Raw genomic sequence first — 27,153 nt, 5'->3', positions numbered from 1 at the left:
CTAAATACTACGTTGGAAATGATCTATACAACTTGTGGAGGGTTGGGAAAGAAAAACTAGGAGAAAGTGAGGGAAGGGGTGACATTGTTCAAAGAGAAATGTACTCTTTGTCTGACTTGTGTAACTGTAACCCCTCTGTACATCACCTTTACAATAACATTTTTTCTTTTTTTGGCCAGTCCTGGGCCTTAAACTTATTGCCTGAGCACTGTCCCTGCCTTCTTTTTTGCTCAAAGTTAGCACTCTGCCACTTGAGCCATAGCGCCATTTCTGGCCATTTTCTACATATGTGGTGCTGGGGAATTGAACCCAGGGCTTCATGTATATGAGGTGAGCACTCTTGCCACTAGGCCATATTCCCAGCCCTACAATAACATTTTTAAAAAGTCAAGCCTACCTTACTCCAATATTTTACACTTTTCTCTACCCCACTTTCTCTCTACATCTATAGAAGTTGCACAGTGAGTGAAATCATGCCTTTAAGTTTGCAAAATTCTTTTAGTGATATATTCTGTATCCTCACTGCAGTATATGTAAAGGAACATCAAGAGAGTTTCAAACACAGGAAGTATAAAGCCAAATTCCCCTTGGAATTGTGAGTATTCAAATTCAAATAGTAGTAGATACTAATAAATCTGTTGTTTCCCTTTGTTTACTTGTAGAAAATTGTTCTCTCAAGAAGACTGAGGACAACTGGTTTCTATTCCATTCAGGACTTAGAAATCCCACAATCTGCTTTGAGTAAGACATCCTAGAACCACAGAGACACCTAGCCAATCCCATTGCCACCATGGTGGGATTCATGACTCGGCTACTGCCGGGCATTTTGCTAGCGTTGCTTGCCCTCCCTTCTGAAGGTGGGGTCCTGAAGAAAATCATCCGACACAAGCGACAGAGTGGGGTGAATGTCACTTTGCCAGAGGAGAATCAGCCAGTTGTATTTAATCATGTCTATAACATCAAGCTGCCGATGGGGTCACAGTGTTCTGTAGATCTGGAATCAACCAGTGGGGAAAAAGACCTGGTGACCCCTACAGAGTCCAGTGGAAGCTTCCAAGAACACACCATGGATGGAGAGAATCAAATCGTGTTCACACATCGAATCAACATTCCCCGACGGGCCTGCGGCTGTGCTGCTGCTCCGGATGTGAAGGATCTGCTGAGCCGACTAGAGGAGCTGGAGGCCCTGGTGTCCTCCCTGAGAGAGCAGTGCACCATGGGAGCAGGCTGCTGTCTCCAACCTGCTGAAGGTAGGTCGTGGGAACAGCCTGGGAGATGGGAGGAACGATGGACACAATACAATTGACCAAATGTCGAAACTGACCCAGAAAGGAGGATGTGATTTTCATAGTTCTAGGCAAGAGACTGACTTAGGTCTTAGCATACAGTGTTCCATGTCTCACTGTTCTTACAAATGCGCCATGCTGCTTGGGGTGGTGTTGAGTCGGTGAGAGCAGGAAATGTACACTAAAGGTGGTAGTGATGATGATGATGATGATGATGGTGCTGGTGGTGGTGGTGGTTGTCCCCATCATGGCTTAAGCCCTTCAGTATACTAGGTATTACAGTGACTATCTTGTTATCTTTTCCAACAACCCTTTAATATAAGGTTTGATACCCCTCCACAGCACTAAGAATTGAGACATGCTAACCAAATTGCACAAGACAACATCAAAACAAGGAGAGATGGAGATCCTGAATGCTCCTGTATGCATTTAGAGTTTATCCTGTACTCTTAATCACCTCTCTCCATATATATCCCATATTAGAAAATGTGGCTGCTTTAAAATTATATCTTCATCTTCAACTGCAGAAGGCAGTAGACCTATAGAAATTTCAACAACAACTTCAAATCAGAACAACTGAAGTTGTTTCAACAACTTCAAATCTCTAGTTCTGCCACTCAGGACAAAAAAAAAAAAACTATGAGAAAATACATTGATAAATACGCCAAAGTAGACCTAATCACCACACCTGGGGAGTAGTGTAAGACATGTTCTGGGCTTCTAAGAAGAAAATTTAAAGTTTCTTTAAGTATAAATTAGTTCATTTTGGCCAACTCCATAACAAAAAGAAGAGTAGAGGACTTAATGGCAGAGTTGGCAGAAATAATTATTTAGAGAAGCACTATCCAATAAAAAAAATATAATGTGAACACACAGGTAATCTTAAATCTCATTTTAGAAGTAAAAAGGAATAAGTAAAAATAATCCTAGTCATCTATTGTGTTTAACCCAAGAGAACCAAAATATTCCTTTTCAGACTGGAATCAGTATAAAAACTCTTAAAGGATGTTTTGTGCTTTATTTTTGTGCTAAACCTTTGAAATATTATATATATGGGACATATATATGGGATATATATATATGCTGGACACACATGACTTATAAGCATGAAAAATCGTGGACCATCTGAGCTGAGATATATATATATATATGGGATGCTTACAGAACATCTCAGCTCAGATGGTCCACGATTTTTCATGCTTATAAGTCATGTGTGTCCAGCAACCACCATATTGGAAAGAGCCTCTTAGATTCTCACTGTTCAAATTAACTTTCAAAAAAAAATCCTTTCCCTCTGTCAGGAAGGAGATACCACACACTATAAATGTGTCTAAGTGCAAAGGTGTAAAAGTAACTGTGCATCTTCTCCTTGAGTTCCATGAAGATTGGAATAGTGACTCTTAATTTAGCCAAGCTGGGAATCCTTGACTCTGGCCTGTCAGAAGGCTGAGATATCTAGATGATCACAGTTCAGTCAGCAGGGGCAGAAAAATCTATGAGACTTCATCTCCTAAATAAATAATCAGAAAAAGTTCAGGCTGGAGGAATGGCTCAAGTGGTAGAACACCAGTCAAGCAAGCAAGCTAAGCAAGTATGAGGTCCTTAGTGTTATTGGCCAGGGCAGGAAGGGGGATGTTTGAAGTAAGCCACTATTCATATTCAGAAGGCAGGCCTGTGCCTCCCTTTCTCACACCAACCCACCCAGCCTTCCAAAAAGTGAGAAAGGAAAAGACAAAGGTTTAAGCGTTTCCGGAGACAGAGTGAAAGTTGAAAGGTGTCCTGACTGAATTATCAGAAAGCCATTCCTTAGCTGCCTCATCCTAGCTACAGAAAATTAAAAAGGTTGTTATCTTCCAAGTTCATATACTGATCACACTTTGGAAAAGAAAAGAATATCACAAGGAACTCAGAAGTAAGCTCTCAGTGTCCTTATTTAACCCGATTATGGGCTTCTCCCCCCACCAGTTCCAGGAAGTGAGCTATCAAATCCTACTTGATTTAGGATAAACTAGGAGAGTCTAAATCCCACCCCACATATATCATTAAGACAACACACAGAATTAAGCCCAGCTCAACAACTATTTCTTGGACATCTATTAGCTCAACCTTGACTGCGTACCAGGAAAAGTAGGAAATAATAACCCCCACGTAATGTCCTACATAAGTCAGCAACTCAGTCACTGAAATCTTGGGACTCCTTGAAAATGGGACAAACGTTATGACCTCCCTATAAGGGGTGGACACACATACACGCTCCTTACATACCAGTCTGTAATCTGGAGGAACATAGGTTCTGAACTCCCTACCTGGTACCGATGGACATGAATCCCATCTGATTTAACACACCCACCGGCAAGGGGTGTTTCCGAGGAGATGGAATTTGGGGACACACCTATGGATCTCGGTTCTGTGGGCAGATCTGGAGAAACCCCTCTGCTTACCCCCCCACCCCCCAAGCTTCACTCCTCTGTCTTCCCCCGCAGGCCGCCTGGACTCCAGACCCCTGTGCAGTGGCCGGGGCAACTTCAGCACAGAAGGCTGCGGCTGCGTCTGCGAGCCGGGTTGGAAAGGCCCCAACTGCTCGGAAGCGGAATGTCCAGGCAACTGTCACCTCCGAGGCCAGTGCCTCGATGGGCAGTGTGTGTGCGACGAGGGCTTCGCCGGGGAGGACTGCAGCCAGCTGGCCTGTCCCGCCGACTGCAACGACCAGGGCAGGTGCGTGAATGGCACGTGCGTCTGCTTCGAGGGCTACACGGGGACCGACTGCAGCCAGGAGGTGTGCCCGGTGCCCTGCAGTGAGGAGCACGGGACCTGCGTGGACGGCCGATGCGTGTGCCGGGACGGCTTCGCGGGTGACGACTGCAACGAGCCCCTGTGTCTCCACAACTGCTACAACCGCGGGCGGTGCGTGGAGAACGAGTGCGTGTGCGACGAGGGCTTCACGGGCGACGACTGCAGCGAGCTCATCTGCCCCAACGACTGCTTCGACCGCGGCCGCTGCCTCAACGGCACCTGCTTCTGCGAGGAGGGCTTCACCGGTGAGGACTGCGGGCTGCTCGCCTGTCCCCACGACTGCCAGGGCCGGGGCCGGTGCGAGGAGGGCCAGTGCGTGTGCGACGAGGGCTTCGCCGGCCCCGACTGCGGCGAGAAGCGGTGCCCGGCCGACTGTCACCACCGCGGCCTCTGCCTGGGCGGGCGGTGCGTGTGCGACGCCGGCTTCGCGGGGCCCGACTGCGGGGACCTGCAGTGTCCCGGCGGCTGCAGCGGGCACGGCCGCTGCGTCAATGGCCAGTGCGTGTGCGACGAGGGCTACACCGGGGAGGACTGCGGCCAGAGGCGGTGTCCCAACGACTGTCACCGCCGAGGGCGCTGCGTGCAGGGCGCGTGCGTGTGCGAGCACGGCTACAAGGGCTTCGACTGCGGAGACATGAGCTGCCCCAACGACTGCCACCAGCACGGCCGCTGCGTGAACGGCATGTGCGTCTGCGAGGACGGCTACACCGGGGAGGACTGCCGGGACCGCCGGTGCCCCCGGGACTGCAGCCACCGAGGCCGCTGCGTGGACGGCCGCTGCGTGTGCGAGCACGGCTTCGCGGGGCCCGACTGCGCGCAGCTCTCCTGCCCCAACGATTGCCACGGCCGGGGCCGCTGCGTGAACGGCCGGTGCGTCTGCCACGAGGGCTTCCTGGGCGAGGACTGCGGGGAGCGGCGGTGTCCCGGGGACTGCCACGGCCAGGGCCGCTGCGTGGACGGCCAGTGCGTCTGCCACCAGGGCTTCACGGGCCTCGACTGCGGGCAGCGCTCCTGTCCCAACGACTGCAGCAACCTGGGACAGTGTGTCTCCGGCCGCTGCATCTGCAACGAGGGCTACACGGGGGAAGACTGCTCGCAGGGTGAGTAACCAGCGGCCCACAAGCCCGGGTGCTGACCCCGAGGCTTGGGTACCTAGCCTTGAGCACAGAGTAGGCAGGCTCAGGGACAGTGCCCAGGCCCTGAGTTCAAGCCCCAGGAGTAATGAAAGCTGCACTGATGACCCAGAACTTCAGCCTGTAAGCAATAGACTGATGGGTCTGAAAGATGAATCATATAGCCTGTTGATGGTGGCTGACTCCTGTAATCCTCCCTACTCAGGAGGCTGAGGTCTGAGGATCCTGGTTACAAACCAGCTAGGGCAAAAATGTCTGTGAGATTCCAATCTCCCGTTAACTAGCAAACAACGAGAAGGGAGGTGTTGTTCAAGTAGAAGAACACTAGAAGCTATGCAAAAAAGTGTTAAGGTCTTGAATCCAAGCCCCAGTTTCCCCACAAAATTAAATGAATGAATGAATGGTCACAGTAGGCTCCTGGGTGAGGCCTGCATCTTAAAGAAAGTGATACCAGATTTCAGGGCACACAACTTTACACCTCTGCAGCTGATAGTGAAGAAGACAGGTCAAGAGAAGCAAACCTAGATTCTAGAAGACACATTGCTGACCTCAGATGCCCTTTCTTATTTCTGCCAGTGTCCCCTCCCAAAGACCTTATAGTGACGGAAGTGACTGAAGAAACTGTAAACTTGGCGTGGGACAATGAGATGCGGGTCACTGAATACCTCATCATGTACACGCCCACCCACGCTGATGGCCTGGAAATGCAGTTCCGTGTGCCTGGGGACCAGACATCGACCACCATCCGGGAGCTGGAGCCCGGTGTAGAGTACTTCATCCGCGTGTTTGCCATCCTGGAGAACAAGAGGAGCATCCCCGTCAGTGCCAGGGTGGCCACTTGTGAGTGAGCAAAGCCCCTCTTGGGTAGGCTTGTCTGGCTTTGCCACACACACACACACACACACACACACACACACACTACATCCTCATTCCTTCAATCCTACAATTGTCCTTCATTCCTTCAGCCCTACCACTGTCCTATTTGTAGTTATATTAGTTTAGAACCTAGAACCTGATTAAGTCCACTGACTATTTTCCTAAAGAAAAATCCTCATTTTCTACTTAATCTCCCTCTTTGCTTTCCTTGTGCCCTTCCAACATTGGCAGGTAGCACTTCACCAAGTGTCTGCCATGCACCAGACTTCATTTTCAGTACTCTACGAACATTAACTCATTGAACCCTACATGATAATGGCTTACTATATAAACTGATATGGAGACTGAGACTCCATAGCACACCATCTCAACCAAAATTCCACAGCTAATCAGTGGTAGTGATGGGACTTGAGCTGGAGCAGTCCAGGTGAATATTCCTAGCCACTCCCCTAACATTCTACAGAACTCACTATCTGGTTGTATTTTTGAAGTTGATAATGCTTAGGATTCGGATTGTTCCTTTAAGTCTCAGCATTCGTATATTTACCTTCATACCTGAAAAGCAAACTGTGGCTAGAAAAATGGCCCTTAGTTGCTTAGCAATAATAACAGTGGCTGCCACTTGGCAAATCTGTGCTGCGTAACAGGAGCCAGGTCTGTCAGTCTATGATGAAATACATCGCTCAGCCCTCTGTACATTCCCACATGCACATGCATGGTCACCCCTTCTCTCAGGCTCCTGGCATTTTATGCAACTTTCTCAATGTTAGAATGGTGAAGCTTGCTGGGTACTGGTGGCTCATGCTTATAATCCTAGCTACACAGGAAGCTGAGATCTGATGATCACAGTTCAAAGCCACCCTGGGTAGGAAAGTCTCATCTCCAATGAACCACCAAAAAAGCTAGAAGAGGCCCTGTGGCTCAAGTGGTAGAGCACTAGCCTCAAGCAAAATAAAGCTCTGGTATAGCACCCAAGTCCTGAGTTCAAGCCCCAGGACCAAAACACACACACACACACACACACACACACACACACACACACACACACACACAATGGTAAAGCTTAAGATTTTGTCCCAAGTCTGTCTGATTCCAAAGTCTGGACTTAATTGAAGTTAGCCATTTAAAATTGCCAGTATCCAATTAAATGGTTGGTCTTCATATTTATTAGTTTCCAAGGAGCAAAAGAGTAGACAGAATCCCAGAAGAACTTCTAAAGAGAGGCCAGTTCTGATGATCAGCCCCTGGGTGACAGGCATCCATCATGGGCTGGTAATGAGTGGAATCCTGGCTGTGGGGCTCCCACCACAGATCTGCCTCCTCATTATGGTACTGTTTGTGCTGTTTCTTGCAGACCTGCCTGCACCTGAAGGCCTGAAATTCAAGTCCATCAAGGAGACATCAGTGGAAGTCGAGTGGGATCCTCTAGACATCGCTTTTGAAACATGGGAGATCATCTTCCGGAATATGGTAAGATACTGACAACAGGTGTGTTTGACCTCAAGGATCTAAAGGTGGTCAAAGGATTCTACAGACTCATCACTCAGTGTCCTCAGCTTTGGCTGGAAGACAAGGCTCCAGCTCCTTGTAGTTTTGCATGTGCATTTTAAGTGATGTTGAGTGTTTCTCTGATTTTTAGCAAGTTAGTGCAGGGTTTAGAGCTGAGGATCTAGATAAACAAGGTCATCACTGGGTCCCATCTCTACTTAGAAGCAAAGAGAAGAAGAACCAGTTTCTCTATCAAAATGCCTACAGACATATGTTGCGTCTGAGCGGCTCTTTCCTCAAGCCCAAAAGCATGCAGGAGGCTGGCAACCTTGTTTCTGGGTATCAATCCAAGCTCTGCTACCAACTAGTTATGTGATTATTGGAAAACCACTCAACTTCTCAGGTGGCAGCCTCTTGGTCTATCAAACGAAAGGCTGAGTTTACAGGCCATAATTTCTTTGGTTCTCCCTGCCAGTCATTGGACTTGCATATAAGAGGGTATGTAGAAAGGTGCTTAAGAGGCAGAAATGAACTTGAGAAATGAAATGTCTTTATCAATTTTGTGTCTTCAGCATGCCAATCCAATTCATAGTGAATCACCTAGTGAATGAAATAACAAAATGGTGCAAGAAAAAGGAAAGAATGAAGCCCACAAATGAAGAAGACGCCACCTCTCTAAGTCTATCTCTAGTGCTTCTTTCTATCTTGCAGAATAAAGAAGATGAGGGAGAGATCACCAAAAGTCTGAGAAGGCCAGAGACTTCTTACCGGCAAACTGGTCTTGCCCCTGGGCAAGAGTATGAGATATCTTTGCACATTGTGAAGAATAACACCAGGGGTCCTGGACTGAAGAGGGTGACAACAACCCGTGAGTATTACCATGATAGAACCAATTGTGCCTCAGTGCACCTTCTAGTGCATCTCTATCAATAAGCTTCTGTTCATTACCAAGAAATCTCCATGTAATGGTTCACCCAACACATTTCTACAGGTTCCTGATTTTTTGGATTGATGGGCTGTCCTTGACCGGCTCACTTATATCTGTGTGTTCTGGGGGGGACAAGGGGAGAGGGAGGGCTTGTGGATCTACTACAGCCCCAGTCAGTTGGTAAGTTTCTGTCCCATGTGGTCTCATCTTCACTAGAATAACTGGGACCAGTCCACTGGGCCATTGAGCAGACTCAAAATTGGCATCCCCCTCACTGCTGTCCCACAAACACCAAGGTGAGCCCAAGCCTGAGGATTAGGGAAATAGGTCAATCTTTGATGACTGGAAGGTCAAAAGACACATTCCCAAGAGGTAGAGGTGGAGGAGGATGTGATTTAGACCAGTATGATGTAAACTACCTACCACATCATCTCATTAAAATCTAACACCCAGTCCCGTGACAAGAGACAGAGCAAACACTCTTGGTATTATATTTGAAAAGGAGAAAGGAAGCCTGAGAAAATCAGCATCATTTTATTTTTACCTTTTTAAAATTATCTCTAAATAGTTGTACGAAGGTTTTTCAACTTAACATCTCAGTTTATGAGTACACCTGCATTGTGGTTAGTGCTACCCCTTGGATCGTTAGGAAGCAAAATCATCCCACTACCCCATTGTTTGTATAATCTGTGCTACAACTTTAAGCCAAGACAATTATTAGAACCTTACCTCCATTGCTACTAGCACTGAACAGGCTGTGTGGTTGTTCTTGGTTTTATTTGTTGTTGTTTTGTTTTTGTTTTCAGAAAATTGATTTCATATATCAACAGAAATCTCAATAAGATTTCATTCAATAGTAATGTCATCAAAACTTTCTAGAGTAATTAAAAAAAACTTCCTAAAGTAAAATAAGCTTTGTATTATTAGAACATTTTTATCTTTTATTTTATTTTATTTTTATTGTGAAGGTGATGTACAGAGGGGTTACAGTTACATATGAAAGGAAATGAGTACAATTCTTGTCGAGCATTGCTACTCCTCCCTCCCTCGTTTTCTCCTGCTATCCCTCCTCCACTGACTCTCCTTCATCCCCCTGCCCCTCAAAATTGTAAAGTTCATTTGATAAGTAAAACAAAAATCTCAATTTGGAGTTGCTTTTCCTGGAAGAAATATTTGTCAAAAAAAAGAAAGAAGGGAATCTTGTACTGCCATTTGGGAAAACCTCCCCCCCTTTTTTTTTTCAAGATGACATATGTGCTAGTTCTCTTAGGAATTGAATCTTCTTGGCAAGAGGTTGCTGGAAAAGTTAAATCTGTTGACTAATGACAAGAAAGAACAGCTTGCACTAAGACATTTGCACATTTTTGCCTAGCTCAGGGCCAACACATAAGACTGGCTCTTTCATAGTTAGTGTTTCCCGTCATCCTGACAAAAATCTCTCTGTGGTAGGTAGAAAGCAGGTACAGGCAGGAAAAAAAAATCATTAGATCACCAGAAAAGCGTAGAAAGGATCAAGCAAATGCTTATTCACCGAACAGAAAACACACCCAAATCACAAAGGACATTTCTTTTACCTGCCCTTTTCTTTTTAATCCAAATGTGAGGACTGGCTATTTTCTTCTTATGGAGGAACAAATACCTACAATGTTTGAAGTTTCAGAGTTATGTAAATAATAACTTGAAAGACATATACTTAACCTGTTCTTTTCAGTGATATACTGGGTTTCTTGAGTTGTGAAGGACCTTATATTTTTAGTACAAAACATGTTTTTGATATGTGGAAATTGATGAAAGGCATTGCCATATAAAAGAGAAACAACAAAGGTCTGGATCTCATCATTCCTCAGTTTAAATACAGTTTTCACTGTTCACCAACACGGTAGAAAATTCTGATAATTTAAACCTCACATCCAACATTTGGAAAATGGATTTATAGTAATTTCCTGTGGGGTGGTCTTATGAATAGAGATATACATCACACACACAAACATGTATGTGTATGTGCGCATGTGTATACACACACACACACACACACACACACACACACACACCATCCCCAAACCAGGAGGATGTCAGTGACCTTAATGAACCCCAACCTCTGTAGTGAAAAGAGTACCCAGAAAGGGAGGAAGAATGGTTTGACTTCCTACACACGAACCAGGCATCATTTTCCTTATAAGTTATCATCTGCACGCTGAAACTAATGTACCAACACCTAGACTTCAAAAATTAGACACTAGGGCATGGCCGCAATGCACTATGAATTAGTTCTCCTCTCGCTCCCCGCACAGAGCTGACGACCTTCTGTTGGACCTTGTTTATTTGATCGAAGTTGAAGATACAGGCTTCTTCTCTTAGACAGAAGTAACCTCTGCCAAATGCCAAGCAGTGACCCTGTTACACACGTTTCTGTCTCTGTGCTAGGGATCAGGAAGGGACAAAGATGCATTCTCTGAATGATGAATGAATAAGTGAATGAGTGAACGAGTGAGTGGCCCTATCTGAATCATTTCAAACTGTAGAGAAATCCTGTAGAGAAATCTTCTCTCCAGGACAGGGAGGAAAGGGGACTGTTGGGAAGGGCTTTTTGGCTAGGAGATAACTTATAGGAGAGATTTCTAGGGATGGATAGGAGCATTTTTGACTGGATAGGGTGAGTTCAGGGAGAAGGGAAAAGACCTACAGAGATTAGAAAGTGACGAGCAGCATGAAGATGTGCTCACAGAGGTCTGAGCAGCCTGCTATCAGAGCACTAAATAGGAGTGGATAGGGCAAGAACTGAGCTTAACAACAGGACAAGCCAAGATGTGGATATAATGAGAAATGATGGGGAGAAGGATGAATTCTTTTCATCAAAAAGAACATCCACACCCCATAGCCACAGACCACTGTCTCATTGCTCTAATGGAAAAGTTAGGAAGCACCCAGGAAAGTTTGGCCTAATCTTTAAAAGGAAAAGACCAACTAGTTCAATTTTGTTCAAAGGAAATATCCTCTAAGTATGTTCCCTCAATTAATGAGAGCATTCATGGTGATAATGACAATAAAATCTTCTGTTACGTGATAGCCATGTCCCAGGCTCTATGCCAAGTGGTTTCTTTGCAAGCAATATTCCTTTCCTAATTGAAAAAAATTACAATCATGTCATATCATAATCCCTACCTATCGCTTACCAAATAGGAAATTGAGGCTCTAAAGGATAAAATAAAGACGTCCATATGTATCTTAATTATTCATTCTTGGATTTACTCAGTTGCTGGCTCTGGCCTTGCTCTCTAAATCTGCTCTGTCCTCTGTTTGTCACAGGCCTGGATGCTCCCAGCCAGCTTGAGGTGAAAGATGTCACAGATACCACAGCTCTAGTCACTTGGTTCAAGCCCCTGGCTGAGATCGATGGCATCGAGCTCTCCTATGGCATCAAAGATGTGCCGGGTGACCGCACTACCATTGACCTTACACATGATGAGAACCAGTACTCCATCGGAAACCTAAAGCCTGACACCGAGTATGAGGTGTCCCTTGTCTCCCGCAGGGTGGACATGTCCAGCAACCCAGCCAAAGAGACCTTCACAACAGGTAACAGTCCTTTCCCTGTTATCAGGGATGGAGCAGGAAGACAGTAAGATTTCTACCCCATACCAAGCCAGGTGTCTTCTGGACTCACATTTTACAGTGAAAAGGAAAAAAAGTGAAGAAAACATTTCTGTTACTTTCCATTTATTTTTTTTTACTACTGTTTGTCTTCTCAAAGAATCCCCTATTCCCTTCCAAAATATCTTTTTAGTTTTTGTATGTCTGGAAGATACTGGCTGGATCATCTCAGATCAAATTTCTAGTTAAAAGTCAATTCACTTAAACATTCAGTTAATGTTTTTAAAACCAGGTTCCTTGTGGCTTATGCCTGGCATCTTGGCTACCCAGGAGGCTGAGATCCACAAGACTGTGATTCAAAACTAGAAAAGTTCAGGAGACTGTTCCAAATAAACAGCAAAAAGCTTGGCTGGAGGCATGGCTCAAATGGCACCAAATAATATAATATAATATAATATAATATAATATAATATAATATAATATTTATGGTGACAAAACTCCCAGCCTCTTAGCCCATGGCATTATTTTAAAAGTATGAAAATATCAACTGTTTATCCAATAAATACTTTGCAAGTGCTCAGTAAGTGCCGTGTAAGTTATTTAAAACACAGTAGTGAAGCACAGAAACGAGTTCTTGCACTCCTGACCTTATCTGCAATGTTTTGAACTATCTCTGAAGTAAAACTGAGAAAAATACAAGTGATTAAAATGTCACACACATCAGTAATTGGAGAACTGCCAAATCTATCATCTTCGTTGAGATCTGTGATCAGCCACAGAGACAGAGAGGTGGGGGGGGGGGGGTGGGGGGCGGAACTTGTTATTCCTTTCAGATGGTAGGTGCCTTCTGTATCTCAGTGTGAACTGTCAGAGGCTCCTGGTCTCCTGGTCCCTGCTAAATTCAATTCAAATGTTCCTTCTTCTTATACACAGGCCTGGATGCTCCCAGAAATCTCCGGCGTGTCTCCCAGACAGACAACAGCATCACCTTGGAATGGAGGAATGTCAAGGCAGGCATTGACAATTACAGAATTAAGTATGCACCCATCTCTGGAGGTGACCATGCAGAGGTCGATGTCCCAAAGAGTCAAGCAGCCACAACCAAAACCACACTCACAGGTGAGCCCTATATGCACAGTCTGGTGATCCTGGGGGCTCTCAGAGGATAGGCATCTGTTCCTACCTGCCCCCATTTTACAGTGATCCAGAGGGAAGTAAGTCTAGTTCCTAGGAATTGCTCTCACTTGGACCACCAGCAATGTAACACATTCTGGACACTGAGAAATCACAGTGTCCAGAGACCAGTCCAGAGACATTCTTAAGGATCATCCGAAAGCGCTTCTAGCTCCAGCCTCCTCTCACCCTGTGCATCCTCTCATAGGTCTGAGGCCAGGAACTGAATATGGGATTGGAGTTTCTGCTGTGAAGGAGGACAAGGAGAGTGATCCAGCCACCATCAATGCGGCCACAGGTGAGGCATACCTGGAATTCCTAGGATCACCACCCTGGTTTTATCTCACGTGTAGGTTTATGAAGCCACCACTATGGTGGAGATGCAAACTCATCCACACTGACACTCCCACAAGCCACCCTTTATACTCACAACTACTTCCTCCCATCACTCTCTGTCTAATCCTCTTCATCATCCATTTTCGTATTTCATGAATGTTGCATAAGTGGAATCCAATACGCATTGGTCCATTCTGTACTACAGCAGAAGTCCCCTACATTATAAATTGGGGCAATTTATTTCTCATAGAATGGAGGCTGGAAAGTACCAGGTCAAGTTACTAATAAATTCAGTGAGGAGTCTCCTGCAGGATCACAGAAATGTCTGTCTGTATGCCATATCCTTCCATGGCAGGAAGGGACAAGGATTTTGTTTTTATTTGGGTTTAAGAGTCTCACAGTCTGCCTTTGAACCATGATCTTCAGATCTCAGCCTCCTGAGTAGGTAGGATTACAGGTATGAGCTACCAGCATTTAGCTTTAAATGTTTATAAGTAGGTAACATTTTGTAGTATGCTACTACATTATTTTTAAGCTTTCAAAATCCAAACAATAGTTAGAGTAGCATAGAGCGAAGTGGGCTCAGGTAGAAGCTGAGGCTCAGAGAGGCGACTATCTGGAAGCCACATAGCCCCTCCATGGCAGTCTAGGATTCCAGCCCAGAGTCAGGTGACTATCAGCCCTAGAATCACCCATATTTCACAGCTTCATGAGTCTTCCTCTCTTGTTTTTCTTCCAGAAATGGATGCGCCCAAGGACCTCCAGGTTTCTGAAACAACAGAGAACAGCTTGGCCCTGCTCTGGAGGGCACCACTGGCCAAGTTTGAGCGTTACCGCCTCAACTACAGCCTATCTACAGGCCAGTCAGGAGAGGCCCAGCTACCGAGGGACACCACATCCTATGTCCTAACAGGGCTGGAACCAGGACAGGAATACACCATCCTCCTCACAGCCGAGAAGGGCAGGCACAAGAGCAAGCCAGCACACGTGAAGGCATCCACTGGTAAGTCGCCCTGTACCACCTTCTTACCCTCTGGTGAGACTGGTTTGCAGAGTCCCGCAGTCACACTAAGAGACCCAGATGGTAAATGTGCTGCTTTCTCTACCCAGGAAGCCCTTGAGTGCCAATTTGAAACAGCTGCTTCCTTGTCTTTCCCAGTGATTAACTTGTCCTCTTAGCAACTGAGGGAGCCAAGTTCCCTGGCAGGACAAAGCGGATTTTTAACTATTTCTTCCTAGGACAGTTTATGGTATCAGGCTCCTTTGTCTTTTCTGGTGTTGTGCATTCTTGTTTCACGGTTACTTTTAAATGGTTTCTTTCCTTTCTTTAACCTAACCATGAATTACTTTTCTTTCTTTTTTTTTTTTAAGGGATGAGTGGGATGCTGGTAATCATTTTCTGGTTATTTTTCCAGGAAGGGTTTGTATTACAGGTCCCTTGCTTTCTTAGAAGGTGACTGATGACTCCCATGTGGTCCTTCCAACCTCCTGCCCTTCTCATGTTCTTCTTCCTCTTGGTCCCACAGAGTTCACCTGGTCTGTCCCAGTTCACCCTGCTTTCCAGTGTCTCTTGTAGCCCATTCCCCTCCTCACTGGACTTGCTGCCATACTTCCTCAAGGGCTGAGTGGAAGAGAATCAGAAAACAAACAAAAACAAAAAAAAATAGAGATTTTTTTTGTTGTTGTTATTTCAGAAAGCAACACACTCAATGTTAGCCACTAAGTACTGAAAATGTGTGGATGTGAAATAGTACTTCTTCAAGGTTTGGCAAGAGATGGTTTTAACTTCCAATTTAATTAGATTTCATGTGCTAATAGGCTGATGTTTGAGAGGAGGGTGTCCCACAGACTGTATGGTTGGTGGATTAGAGAGTTCCTGCTCATGGTCCCTGGGGCAGAGCCCAATCACAGAAAAGGATCATGGGATTGAAAGTCAGAAGGAGCATCTGGCAAAGGTATCCTGCCTGACAGAGATGGTACCTCAGCTGAGCCTCGATGGTCAGAAAAGGGATTGCAAGACCAGTATTTAGAAATGCCATTCACAAATACCTTCAGCCAAATAGAATTCTCCAGTCATTCACTATCACTTAAATAAAAGTTATTTTCCTCTGTTACGAAAAGAATTCAAGTGGCTTGGTGATACCATAGTAGTTTCAAATGATCACAGACCTGCCCCACTTCTGTCTTTTTGTTTTACCATTCTCAGACCTTGGCTTCCATTCCCAAGGTCACCTCAGTGTCACAATACAGCTGCTATAATACTATCCTTCCTTCTATGTTCTAAGCAGAAGGAAAATGAAAGCTCTAAAGTAGGGCTACCTGCTAGATGAGCCTTCCTGGAAACCAATAATCATATCTCTTCTTGCATCACTGGCCTTTCTTAGCTTTAAGTGAGACTAAGTGAAGTAATCTTCTGTCTGAACATGCTGTTAAACACCTACTATCATAGCTGCTTTCAAGGAAAAGAGAAATTTAGTCAGCAAAGATCAGTCTCTGCCAGAGTGTTTGAAGTGAACCTAGATGATCCATTCTGCTGACGGTTGCAGGGGCAGCATCCCACGTAGCCCACTTACTGAGATGATTGTTAGTTAAGGTTGCTCAGGACAGGGGACCATTTAACCAAAGGTGCTTAGGGGCTAAAGAGAATCAAGAATTCTATAGCAAAGATTTGACTCTTTCAGGGTTATAAACACAAGTTTTTTATAAGGTTAAGGAAGGGATAACATTGTACAAAGAAATGTACTCTTCATCTGACTTATATAACTGTAACCCCTCTGTACATCACCTTTATCATAATTTTAAAAGGTATAAAAGGAAAAAGAAAAGAAATCCCTCTCCTTTCTTGTCTTGTCCTCTCCTGACATCCTTTCTTCTGTCCTCCCTCTGCCTTCTCCTGAGTTTAGCAGATGGTTCAAGAGGGAGATTTGCTCAGTAATCAGAAATTCAGGCCATAGCCATCCCCCCCCCACCTCTTTTCTCCAATGGGGAAGGCAAGATCTCACTGGTTCAGGAAAGGAGAAGCTTCCCACTGGTCCAGAGTTGGAGTTCCTCTCCCCATCTGGACATCAGGATTGGCATTACAAAGCCTTGGTACCAGCATCTCCCACACCATACTCCTTAATGCAATTTCAAAGAAATCACATTCTATGTTCAAAGATTGCTCACTACAGGAAAAAGGAAATGGGCAAAGTCATTTGTAAGGGCTCATCCTCATTATCTCCAGAGTATGTCCCATGGCTTTCTCTACAGAACAGTTTTATTTTGTTAAAAGTAGGGTAGATAGGTATTTCTTTCCATATCTTGAGTTCTTTCTCAAAACTCCAAGTATCCTGTATTCCCCAAGTCAATATCACACTATAACCAGGTTCTGGAGCTTCTAGAGCAAAGACAGACATGTGATTCCCAGGAGCTCAGGGTCTAGCCCACGGCACTCCAATGACCAGGGCATAGCTAGGGGGAAGGAATCTACCTGCAGAAAACTAGGAAAGACTTAAAGTGAGAAGAATCTTGCAGGATACAGTACACCAGAGCTAGCATTTCCACTGGTGCTTCTGGCCCTTTGATTCTACCTCTGCATTAACAGCCTATTATCTTCCTCAAGAACTAAGGGAAAGGGAAGAGAAAATATTGCACTGGAAAGCCTTTAATTCACCTTAATATAAAAAAAACAGAAGAGAGAAAGGAAAACAGGAAAGTAGAAAAGAGAAGGGAAGGGAGGAATGGGAGAAAGATACTCTCCCTGTTAGCGATGAAGGAAATCAGTGTGTGCCAGAGTCCCCCTCCCTCTCTATTTCTGCTTCTTACTCTTTCTGTCTCCTTTCTCTTCCTTCCTCACATCCCCACCTCTTTTCCTTTCTTTCCTCATCTTCTTTCTTCCCTTCCTTTTATCTTCTTTTCCTTCTCCCTGCATTTAAATTCTGAAAACCCAATTCAACTTTGCTTAATTTAAGAACAAGGCCTCTGGGAGCCATAGGAGCATCAATCAGAGACCATCGCTAAAATACAGAGACAGTGGAGCATCTTGTTCACAGCACGGTAGGACTCAGGGATGACATTCCAGTAATTGGCATGAATTTTGAAGGCAGAAAGGTGAAACCTCATTTACGTAACTGCAACAGGTATTAGAAGACATTGTTCTCTGTTTTGCCAAAGTGCCTCATGGAGCAGGTTGAAACTTATTCAAATACATATCCTTCCAGTCAATATTTCCTGGAGTCAGGAAATACTCTTCTTAGGTGTAGGAAACAGAACAACACAAGAAGTCATGACGGAGACTACAATGAGGAAGAAAGAATTAAAGTAAGAACTACAGCAATGTCTTAGAGGGGCAGATAGGAGCCATGGGAGACTAGGAGCAGGTTCCCATCACATATCTGGCAAAGGGAAGGAAGATCTCAGAGAAGTAATGGAAGAAGTGATGCTTGGATAATCCCTTGAAAAGGAAAATGGAAAGAAAGCAGTGGCATTTCCAGCAGGCAGGACTACATCTAAAAGGCTCAAAGACAAAGGAAGCTCATATTTGTGCCATGCACTCTGTCTGTCTGACAAAGTGCCGCTCAGGGCTAGAAATGTTTTCAAATGACCTCCAATGTGATGTGTAGGGGCTTGTGTACTATCATTCCTGATAGTACAATGAGGAATCAAAGTTTTAAGGCAGCTGAAATTTTATGTTTCAGTTATTTAATCTACAAAGAGAGCTTAGCTCCATTTCATCTGCCTTCTGGGGTCTTCACCCCTCAACTGAGGGAGGATCCATCTTTCTTCCATGAGAAAGGGGTTTTTTTCATTGTGCCTGCATTTGGTAATTTCCATCCACAGGGTGAACATTGGTGCTGCCAGAAATTCCTCAGGGCCAGCTGCTCAACCCACTATAAGCACAGACATCAGATTTCAAAATTCTGATTTCCCAGGCCTACTGACATTGTTCAGAGGGTAGATTCCAATGCACAGCTGTAAGAAAAAGACAACAGCCTTTTCATCAAGAAATGCCAAGAGAGTCAGTGTGGAAGTATACAATGAGAACCCTTGGCTTCTGGGGCAGGAAGGCCACAGTGTGTCATTTGCTGTGGAAATGTAGAGCCAGCACTTATGGGAAGTTTCTTAGTCCCCAGCTCCACTCCTGTCTTCAGTTTTTATTGATCATTTTCCTCTCACAATTCTAATTCCCATCTCTTTGTTATGTACTGGTTTTATTCGTGAAGGAAGTTATATCTTTTACCACTCCGGGCAGCACCTGTTTAGTGGAAAGTGTTGACCAGGTGCCAACTGTATCCCATGTAGATCTGACCACATGGTAGTCAGTGTCCTTTCCTGATTTACTCACCAAAAAACAAGAAAGTGGGCATAGCCAAAACTGTTGATATGATTCTTACTGCTTAGTGACTGAACTGATAAACATGAACAAACAGAAGCAGCCTGGGAGGGTCATTGTTTAAGAGCATCAATGTCATTATCTAAAAGCTGATTAACAGGGCTGGGAATATGGCCTAGTGGCAAGAATGCTTGCCTAGCACACATGAAGCCCTGGGTTCGATTCCCCAGCACCATATATATAAAAAATTGACAGAAGTGGCGCTGTGGCTCAAGTGGCAGAGTGCTAGCCTTGAGCAAAAAGAAGGCAGGGACAGTGCTCAGGCCCTGGAGTCCAAGCCCCAGGACTGGCAAAAAAAAAAGCTGATTAACAGAGGTCAAATTATTGTCACCAGGAAGAGACATCTCCTATTGCACACCTCCTTTCTATCCATCAGTACTATAACAGCAGTTAGGTAACTCCTACATCATTTGCAAGCTCGTAGATAGGTGGATAGATAGACTGACAGAACGTTGTACTTGAATGTCATACTTAAGGATAAGGTTAAAACAAAGATACCTAGAACAGAAATAAGAGGAAAAGAAAAGAGAGTTTGAAGACCCTAAAGATCAAAACTTTTTTTTTTGCTTTGTTTTGGTTTTACCTTGTATCTCTTTATGAATGGGGGCTGCTAGAACATGTGAAGACATGCCCCTGAGTTTACTTATGCTTAAGCCCCAAGGCCAAGGACATGAGTGCTATATGTGGAGAGCGTTTTTCCTAGCTTCACAAAGTTCCTGGCCCTCCTTTCTTTTCCATAAATCTAGATATATGACCTTGAGCTCAGGGCCTCTCCTCCTCATAGAGACCACATATAGACGGTTAGGAACTGCTACAAAGACTTAGGTATGAGCATAAGGGATGAAATGGGATTAAATGAAGAGTCTATAGAGTGTAGTTCAAACTCAGGCATCACAAACATCTTTACAGGGCAAGATGGAAAATATTTTAGTCTTGGAAGGCCAGTCCCTCTCATGACTACGCAGCTGTGCCACCGTAACACAAAAGTAGCCGGCAGTCATGTTCCAAGTGAGCAAGTATGGCTCTATTCCACTTAAGTTTGTGACACTCCAAATTCTAATTTCACTTGATTTTCATGTAACATGAACTATCATTCTTCTTTGGATTTTTTTTAAAAAACCAACCATTTAAAAATGTAAAAGCCAGTGTCAGCCTGCTAGCAACAGACTAGTCAGAAGGTCAGAGATGGCCCTTAGGCTATAGTTTATGTATCTATGTCCTACATCCAAGTAAATTTAAAAGAAGTATAAAGGACTATAAACTTTTCCAATGTGAAGTCACCAAAACTGAGTATTCTCCAGAATCTAGAAAAGTCTGAATTAAATAGACTCCAACAGAGAAACATTTCCCTGCCAGTAGAGTTCTTCAATCAAATTGCAAGCTAACTTTTTGGAGTTCAAAGGCTGCATTCATGGACATATAGGGCTCCCAGAAAATTAGTAGCAAAGACAAGGCATAAATAGAAAGAAGTCTTGATCTTTCAAATAAACAAAGGCAGTTCCTACTCTCTTGTTTATAGGATCCATTTCCAGAGAAATCCTTTGTTCTTAGGTCACACAAAGTCCACTGAACTCAGCCCTGGGCCAATGAACTCCTTAATGAGGAGTCCTACAAGTGAGATTCTGCTTCATGTCTGTGTTCAAGAGATGGAAAAGGATGAGGCATTCTGTTTTGTTTTCCTTTTCACATTTTATTTTATTAGCATCACTCATTAGAATGAGGGGATTTCCTTGTGCTGTCCCTATATGCCTACTTGATCCAACTCACCCAGCCCCCTCTCTCCTCTCTCCTACCCCACTGCACAAACTAATTTCAACAAGCATCATTGTTCCATTTTTACATGTGTATATAAAATAGTTCAACCATTTTCAAAACGGACTTATTAGTATGCTCTGTTTCTCCCAGGACTTTGTGGTCTTATTTTTTTTTTTTTGAGCTCCAAACTAGCAAAAATATTTTAATGCATGCCACAGATTTATAGTGAATATAAAGTTAGTCCATATTAAATACCATAACTTTCCTGTTATTACTGATTTGTTACTTATTAGTTAAAATAGTAGTTGTTACATTTTTTTTGCTTTTCTTTTTCTTCTTTATTGTCAAAGTGATGTACAGAGGGGTCACAGTTTCATATGTAAAGGAAGTACATTTCTTATCCAACTTGTTACCTCCTCCTTCATTTTTCCCGTCTCCTCCTTCCCCAGCTTCCTTCCCCCTCCCCCATGAGTTGTACAGTTGGTAAATACCAATTAATTTTGTGAGCAGCGCTATTGTAATGGTTTGTCTTTTTGTCCTTTGTCTCTCAATTTTGGTATTCCCTTTCCCTTCCCTAGTTCCCATACACGTATATATAGTATCTGGGGTATTAAGATCAGTTACAGTAAAGGGACAGTTTTTCAAAAGATTGTCACCTTTCTCATACAGTGTTACTGTTAGCTCTGATCTTTATTGAAGTGGTTAATTCAAACCCCCAAACTGACAAAACTCTCCGCATCTACTATAACAGCCCATCTAGGACAGGCTGAGATACCACAATAAAAAGGGGGAACCTAAGGACACTGCTAAGGCCTCTGGAACTGTTAAGAGACACCCCCTGTGGTGAGGGACACTTTCCAAAATAGAAACTCAGACACAAAGCACCACCACCACCCCCCAGCTTAGATGTGCAGATTATTCTAAGCCTACATGACACTAGTCAATAGGAAAATGAATTTTCCAAAGGCAAACTCAAAAGCAAACAGGAATGCAAAAATGAGCTTGGTTTTTATTTTCCTGTAGGCGCTCGAATGGAGACAGCAGTGCTCACAGCAGGGGTGGGGGTGACCCACTGGCTGGGTTGTCATTGCTGGGTTCTAGGAACGTGTCTGGAGGAATAGTTTCACTGATGCCGTCTCTGTCATTATTCAGAACAAATCCCTGAACTGGAAAATCTCACCGTGACTGGGGTTGGCTGGGACGGCCTCACACTCAACTGGACCACAGCTGACCAGACCTATGAGCACTTTGTCATTCAGGTGCAGGAGGCCAACAAAGTGGAGGCCACTCAGAACCTCACGGTGGCCGGCAGCCTCCGGGCTGTGGACCTTCCAGGCCTCAAGGCTTCCACTCCTTATAGAGTGTCCATCTATGGGGTGTTCCGGGGCCATAAGACACCCGTGCTCTCTGTCGAGGCTTCCACAGGTACCTCCTAACTTTCTACCTAAAGCTTCTATTTCTTCCAACAGGACACTGCCCAAGGATAATCAGACACAAGAGCTTTGGAAGGGCCTTGCTCTACCCTGAGCCACAGTGCCACAGGGTGTGATGACCCACAGCTAGACCAATGCCAAGGCAATCTTAGCACTTCGCCCCATCTGAGCAACACTCTTGGCATTTGTAAAGAGCCCATCTTGTAGAAAGATCCACAAAGCCACAGAGCCCCCAGGGGAGGACTGTTAACTATAAAAACAGGCAACTTTCTGTGAACACTACATTTAAAGAGCAGAAAGAAGCGTGGGGGGAAAACTCACAAAATAAGTCTGCTCATCCGCTGTGGTTTGTAGCAATTTCTTAGTAAGCTAAGGAAACAAAGACTTTCTCTCTTACAGTTCTAAGATGGAAGGTTGCATGATGCATGCTTATCTAAAGGAAGCCACAGTTGTTAAGTGGCATTCTTGTATTTAAGATTCCCTAGGTCTTGACTGTGATTTCAATGAGTTCTTTCTCCTTCTCCAGGGGAAACCCCCACGTTGGGAGAGGTCATGGTGGCCAAGGTGGGCTGGGATGCCCTAACACTCAACTGGACAGCTTCAGAAGGGATCTATGAGCACTTTTTCATTCAGGTGCAAGAGGCTGATGTACTAGAGGCAGCCCAGAACCTCACAGTTCCCGGAGGACTGAGGTCCACGGACCTGCCTGGGCTCAAAGCTACCACTCGCTATAGAGTCACCATCCGTGGGGTCACTCAGGACTTCAGCACAGCCCCTCTCTCTGTTGAGGTCTTGACAGGTACTCTAGACACATGGACACCTCTACTCCATCTTCCTTGTCTCTGCTAGAGGGATCAAAGCTCTAAACTAGGTTTAGCACCTGCTACATTGGGGAAAGGCCGATGAATCATCTTTGCCTCTTCTTCCCAAATGTCATAGCCCTTATTTGGCCAAGCCCTAGTCATAATCTAGTAGCCAGTGCCATGGAAAATTCCACCTCCTCTTTCTTCACAAAAGTGAGAGGTGATTTTTTTTGCAAAGTGAATTCCAGCCATAATACCTAAGGAGTTGGAAAGCCCAATCTGTAAGTGAAAAAGAAAAAAGAAAAATAGCTCTGAGCTCATTTAAAAAACACTAAAGGATTCCCCAAAGCCCTATTTGAGTGTCAAGGATGGAAGTTGTGAACAATTTCTAAAACCACATTTCACTCCCACAGGCTGAGCAGAAAAACCCAGCTTTAGTGCCAACCATCAGACTGTGTTCAAACATCACCTTCAATCATTCATTTGTTGTCAACACTAACCAGACAGCCCATCTTAGCTTTAGCCAAAACACCATCTCACCTGAACCCCAGCATGCAGTGGACTTTCTGAGTAACTCAGCTACTCTTATGTCCTTATGCAGAGGAGGTACCAGGTCTGGGAAACCTCACAGTGACCGAGATGGGCTGGAATGCCCTCAGACTGGACTGGACCACACCAGAGGAGACCTATGACCAGTTTATTGTTCAGGTCCGGGAGGCTGACCAGGTGGAGGAGGCTCACAATCTCACGGTTCCTGGTAGCCTGCGCTCAGTGGAAATCCCAGGCCTCAGGGCTGGTATTCCCTACACAATCATTCTGCATGGAGTGATCAGGGGCCACAGCACTCAACCTCTTTCCATGGAGGTCATCACAGGTATATGTCTCACCTTCCACACCAGAGATGTGATAGGAGCCAGCCTGTCTCTGGAAAGGGAAAAAAAAAATCTCCCCATGTGTCAGGAGGTCCTACTTCAGTGTGGTTGGCAGATCACACGAGTTCTCTAACTCAGGAAACCCTGGGTTGAAATGCCATCTTAGTGACTAAATAATGTTGTGCCTATTGCTTTATATCTCAGGCCCTTTTCATGTTCAAATCAGAGATTACCATGCCTAGTTTAGGACACTGGTGTGAGCAATACATGGACGAATGAGTGGAAGTGTTTCACGAAGTGCCCATGGTATAGGGAGTAACCATGAATAGTAAACAGTTAATGTAGAGCTACAGTCATAATTTTAGAAAATAGCAAAAAAAAAATGAGTAGGTAAGATCAGAACCTTCCAGAGAAATCATATTATTATTGACTGGCCTTGACGACACTAAAGTCCTAGTCAGGTAACTCTGGGAAATGACATTGTCAATCTTCTGCTGAAATTGCCTAAGTCCTTCTTAACAGATACTCAAGGCTAGGACATTTGCAAGAAAGGACAGCACATATGAGTGTAATATTGCACACTTGACTTAGGGAGAAAAAGCAATTCATCTCAATTTATCTCCTGAAAATATGGTGTTTCATCTATCAAGAAAAACTGTGCTGTACATGAGTTGTCTAGAAGTAGCTTCCAAAAGGGCTATGGACCATATCTGTGGTGGCAAGATTTTTATGCTTAGCCCTAAATTTATGCCTCTTTCCACATACCTTGTATTTTGATAAACCCATCAAAGCATCTAATTCAAATAGATTATTTTCTTGCTCATATATACCAAATAAACGTGGCCATTCTTTGATTCCACATATAAATCCAAAATTAACATCAACTATGTGGCCAAATTATTATTGTCTCATGTTTCTTGAGATATCTTCAGGTCAAAAAAGAGAAGAAAGGGATCTTTAAGACATGTGAATTCTGTAGCGGGCTGATGGTCAACGTTTTCATTCTGCAAAGTGTTGCCTGCAGCGTGAAAACTTCTTTAGCAACAGTATCTCCCAATGAACCCCTTTATATGACAGATAACCATTATTCTTAGTGAGCTGGACAAGAAGAGGAGGGTGTTTGCACTGATGTTTCTAATGGACTTCTTCCAGAAAAGTTCCACGTCTATGTGGAACATAGTTTGCAAACAGATGCTTAAAATGGAGAACTCACTCAAACTTTCTTAGCTCACTGAGTTCTGGGGTATCTGAGAATAAAAATCCCCCCCCCACCTTTTGTGGGGGTTGAAAGCATGAGAAATACTTCTCTAACTTCTAATCCATCACCACGGCAGCTTGAAGAAGAGAGGCTGAGTTATTGCATGTAATCTTGTAAAGCATTTCTCAATACCGTGGGTTTTTCCATAGTCCAAATTCAAACAATCTTGATCGGCAATAACAACTATAATAGCTACATTAAGTTTCCACCCTGCATTGTAGGAAACAATACATGGCCCCTGTTATGCACCATTTTCTGAGCAAAAACAGAACACACACACACACACACACACACACACACACACACACACACACACACACACACACACACACCCTGGCTGTTCAGAAACAGTGTTCACTTAAAGTGCCAGACAAAGTCCGTGGGAGGGGAAAAAGCATGCCAACAATCAAGTACATAACCTTGGATCCCTGAAAGCCAAGAAAAGCCCGGAGATAAAACAACAGGCTTGTCCAAACTTGAGACAGCGTGTGTTTTAAGAAAACCAAGAGGGTTGCAAATGGTCATAGTGAGATGAGGTCAATTCCTTCCACATGACTAATTCCCAGGGGAAACACCTGCAGAGATTTTTAAGCTACCACTTATCAAGAACTCACTAAGTATCAGATATAATAACATGAAGAGGCTGATAAGTAAAATCTCATCATGTAATGGGATTAAACAATACTGTCAATGCAACTAAAAGGTAGAGAAAGGGACAGGCAGAAGTCGACAGATACACAGCTAGCAAATAGCAGTGCTGGAATTATGACCAACAACTATCTACCTCCAGAGTCTGTACTTTTTTTGTGTTTGTGTGCCAGTCCCAGGACTTGAACTCAAGGCCTGGGTGCTGTCCCTGAGATTTTTGTTTTGTTTTCCAAGGCTAACGCTCTATCACGACTCACAGCTCCATTTCCAGCTTCTTTGGTAGTTAACTGAAGATAAGAATTTCATGGACTTTCCTGCCGAGGCTGGCATCAAACTGAGATCCTCAGATCTGACCCTCCTGAGTAGCTAAGATTACCGGCATGAGCCACCAGCACCCAGCTACGGGACCCACAATCCTACTGTCTCCCTGTGGCCTTTGGCACACATGCTCAGAGACTTCCCACTGGGTTGTGAACTGACCCGATGCCCTTAACCATCTCAGCATAAATAATGACCTGACCATTCTCAATTCCTAAAGAAAGATGTGGCCAGAGTCCCAAATTTGAACTCAGTCTGAAAGCTTCTCTGCTCCTTCGCTAGTGCCCACAGACCAGTAATTACCACATACGACATAGGGAAGGAAGGAAGGGAAAGAGGGGACAGGGAAGAATGGAAGAAGGAAGGAAGGGAGGAAGGAAGGAAGGAAGGAAGGAAGGAAGGAAGGAAGGAAGGAAGGAAAGAAGGAAGGAAGGAAGGAAGGAAGGAAGGAAATGAAAAATTCCCTTTCTCTCTCTCTCTCTTCCCTGGAGCTGGGCTGTGGGATATTTGGTTTCCTTGGTTTTTTATTTGCAGCACTGACAAACATCTCTCTGCCCTTCTTTAGAGGATCTCCCCCAGCTGGGGGACTTAGCTGTGACTAAGGTTGGCTGGGATGGCCTCACACTCAACTGGACCACAGCTGACCAGACCTATGAGCACTTTGTCATTCAGGTACAGGAAGCCAACAAGGTGGAGGCCACTCAGAACCTCACAGTGGCCGGCAGCCTCCGAGCTGTGGACATCCCTGGCCTCAAGGCCTCCACTCCTTATAGAGTGTCTATCTATGGGGTGATCCAGGGCCATAGGACATCAGTGCTCTCTACTGAGGCCTCCACAGGTATCTCCTTGTTCACTGCTCATGCTCTTTTCCCAAGGACTCCTGTTTCTGTTCCCTCTCTAGGAATGGTGGGAAATTCTGCTTCTCTCCATGGCTGAAGCCTTTTCATGTGCCCTGTGGCTGCTGGTTGTGCATGCTCAGAGCCCTCCATACAGACTGAGTCTTCTCCAGATGCCTTGGCAGGAGAAAGATGAACTATGCAGATGTTATCCTTGCCAGCCTCCCCTCCCCCTTGTCCCTCTCAGTCTCTCAT

The 27,153-nt window shown here is 44.6% G+C and overlaps 1 protein-coding gene across 6 annotated transcripts in view; it reads left to right on the top strand.

Annotated features, from left to right (window-relative positions):
* Tnc (tenascin C) overlaps positions 1-27,153 on the top strand; it is an 88,795-nt gene that overhangs the window by 23,875 nt on the left and 37,767 nt on the right. For 2 of the 6 annotated variants that reach the window (XM_048340374.1, XM_048340416.1), the window contains exons 2-14: positions 663-1,250; positions 3,770-5,179; positions 5,789-6,052; positions 7,443-7,558; positions 8,288-8,444; positions 11,811-12,080; positions 13,029-13,214; positions 13,477-13,566; positions 14,344-14,607; positions 21,883-22,155; positions 22,690-22,962; positions 23,568-23,840; positions 26,628-26,900. In XM_048340374.1, the coding sequence (XP_048196331.1) occupies positions 791-1,250; positions 3,770-5,179; positions 5,789-6,052; positions 7,443-7,558; positions 8,288-8,444; positions 11,811-12,080; positions 13,029-13,214; positions 13,477-13,566; positions 14,344-14,607; positions 21,883-22,155; positions 22,690-22,962; positions 23,568-23,840; positions 26,628-26,900 (4,309 nt within the window). In that variant the 5' untranslated portion in view covers positions 663-790. The remainder of the gene's footprint in view (positions 1-662; positions 1,251-3,769; positions 5,180-5,788; positions 6,053-7,442; positions 7,559-8,287; positions 8,445-11,810; positions 12,081-13,028; positions 13,215-13,476; positions 13,567-14,343; positions 14,608-21,882; positions 22,156-22,689; positions 22,963-23,567; positions 23,841-26,627; positions 26,901-27,153) is intronic. The other 4 variants (XM_048340409.1, XM_048340400.1, XM_048340384.1 and 1 more) reach the window with 3 other exon arrangements.

Source organism: Perognathus longimembris, chromosome 1 (assembly GCF_023159225.1).
Source record: "Perognathus longimembris pacificus isolate PPM17 chromosome 1, ASM2315922v1, whole genome shotgun sequence".
NCBI classification, from domain to species: domain Eukaryota; kingdom Metazoa; phylum Chordata; class Mammalia; order Rodentia; family Heteromyidae; genus Perognathus; species Perognathus longimembris.
Note: the sequence above shows the minus strand (reverse complement) of the source record. Positions and strands in the feature narration are given on the sequence as shown.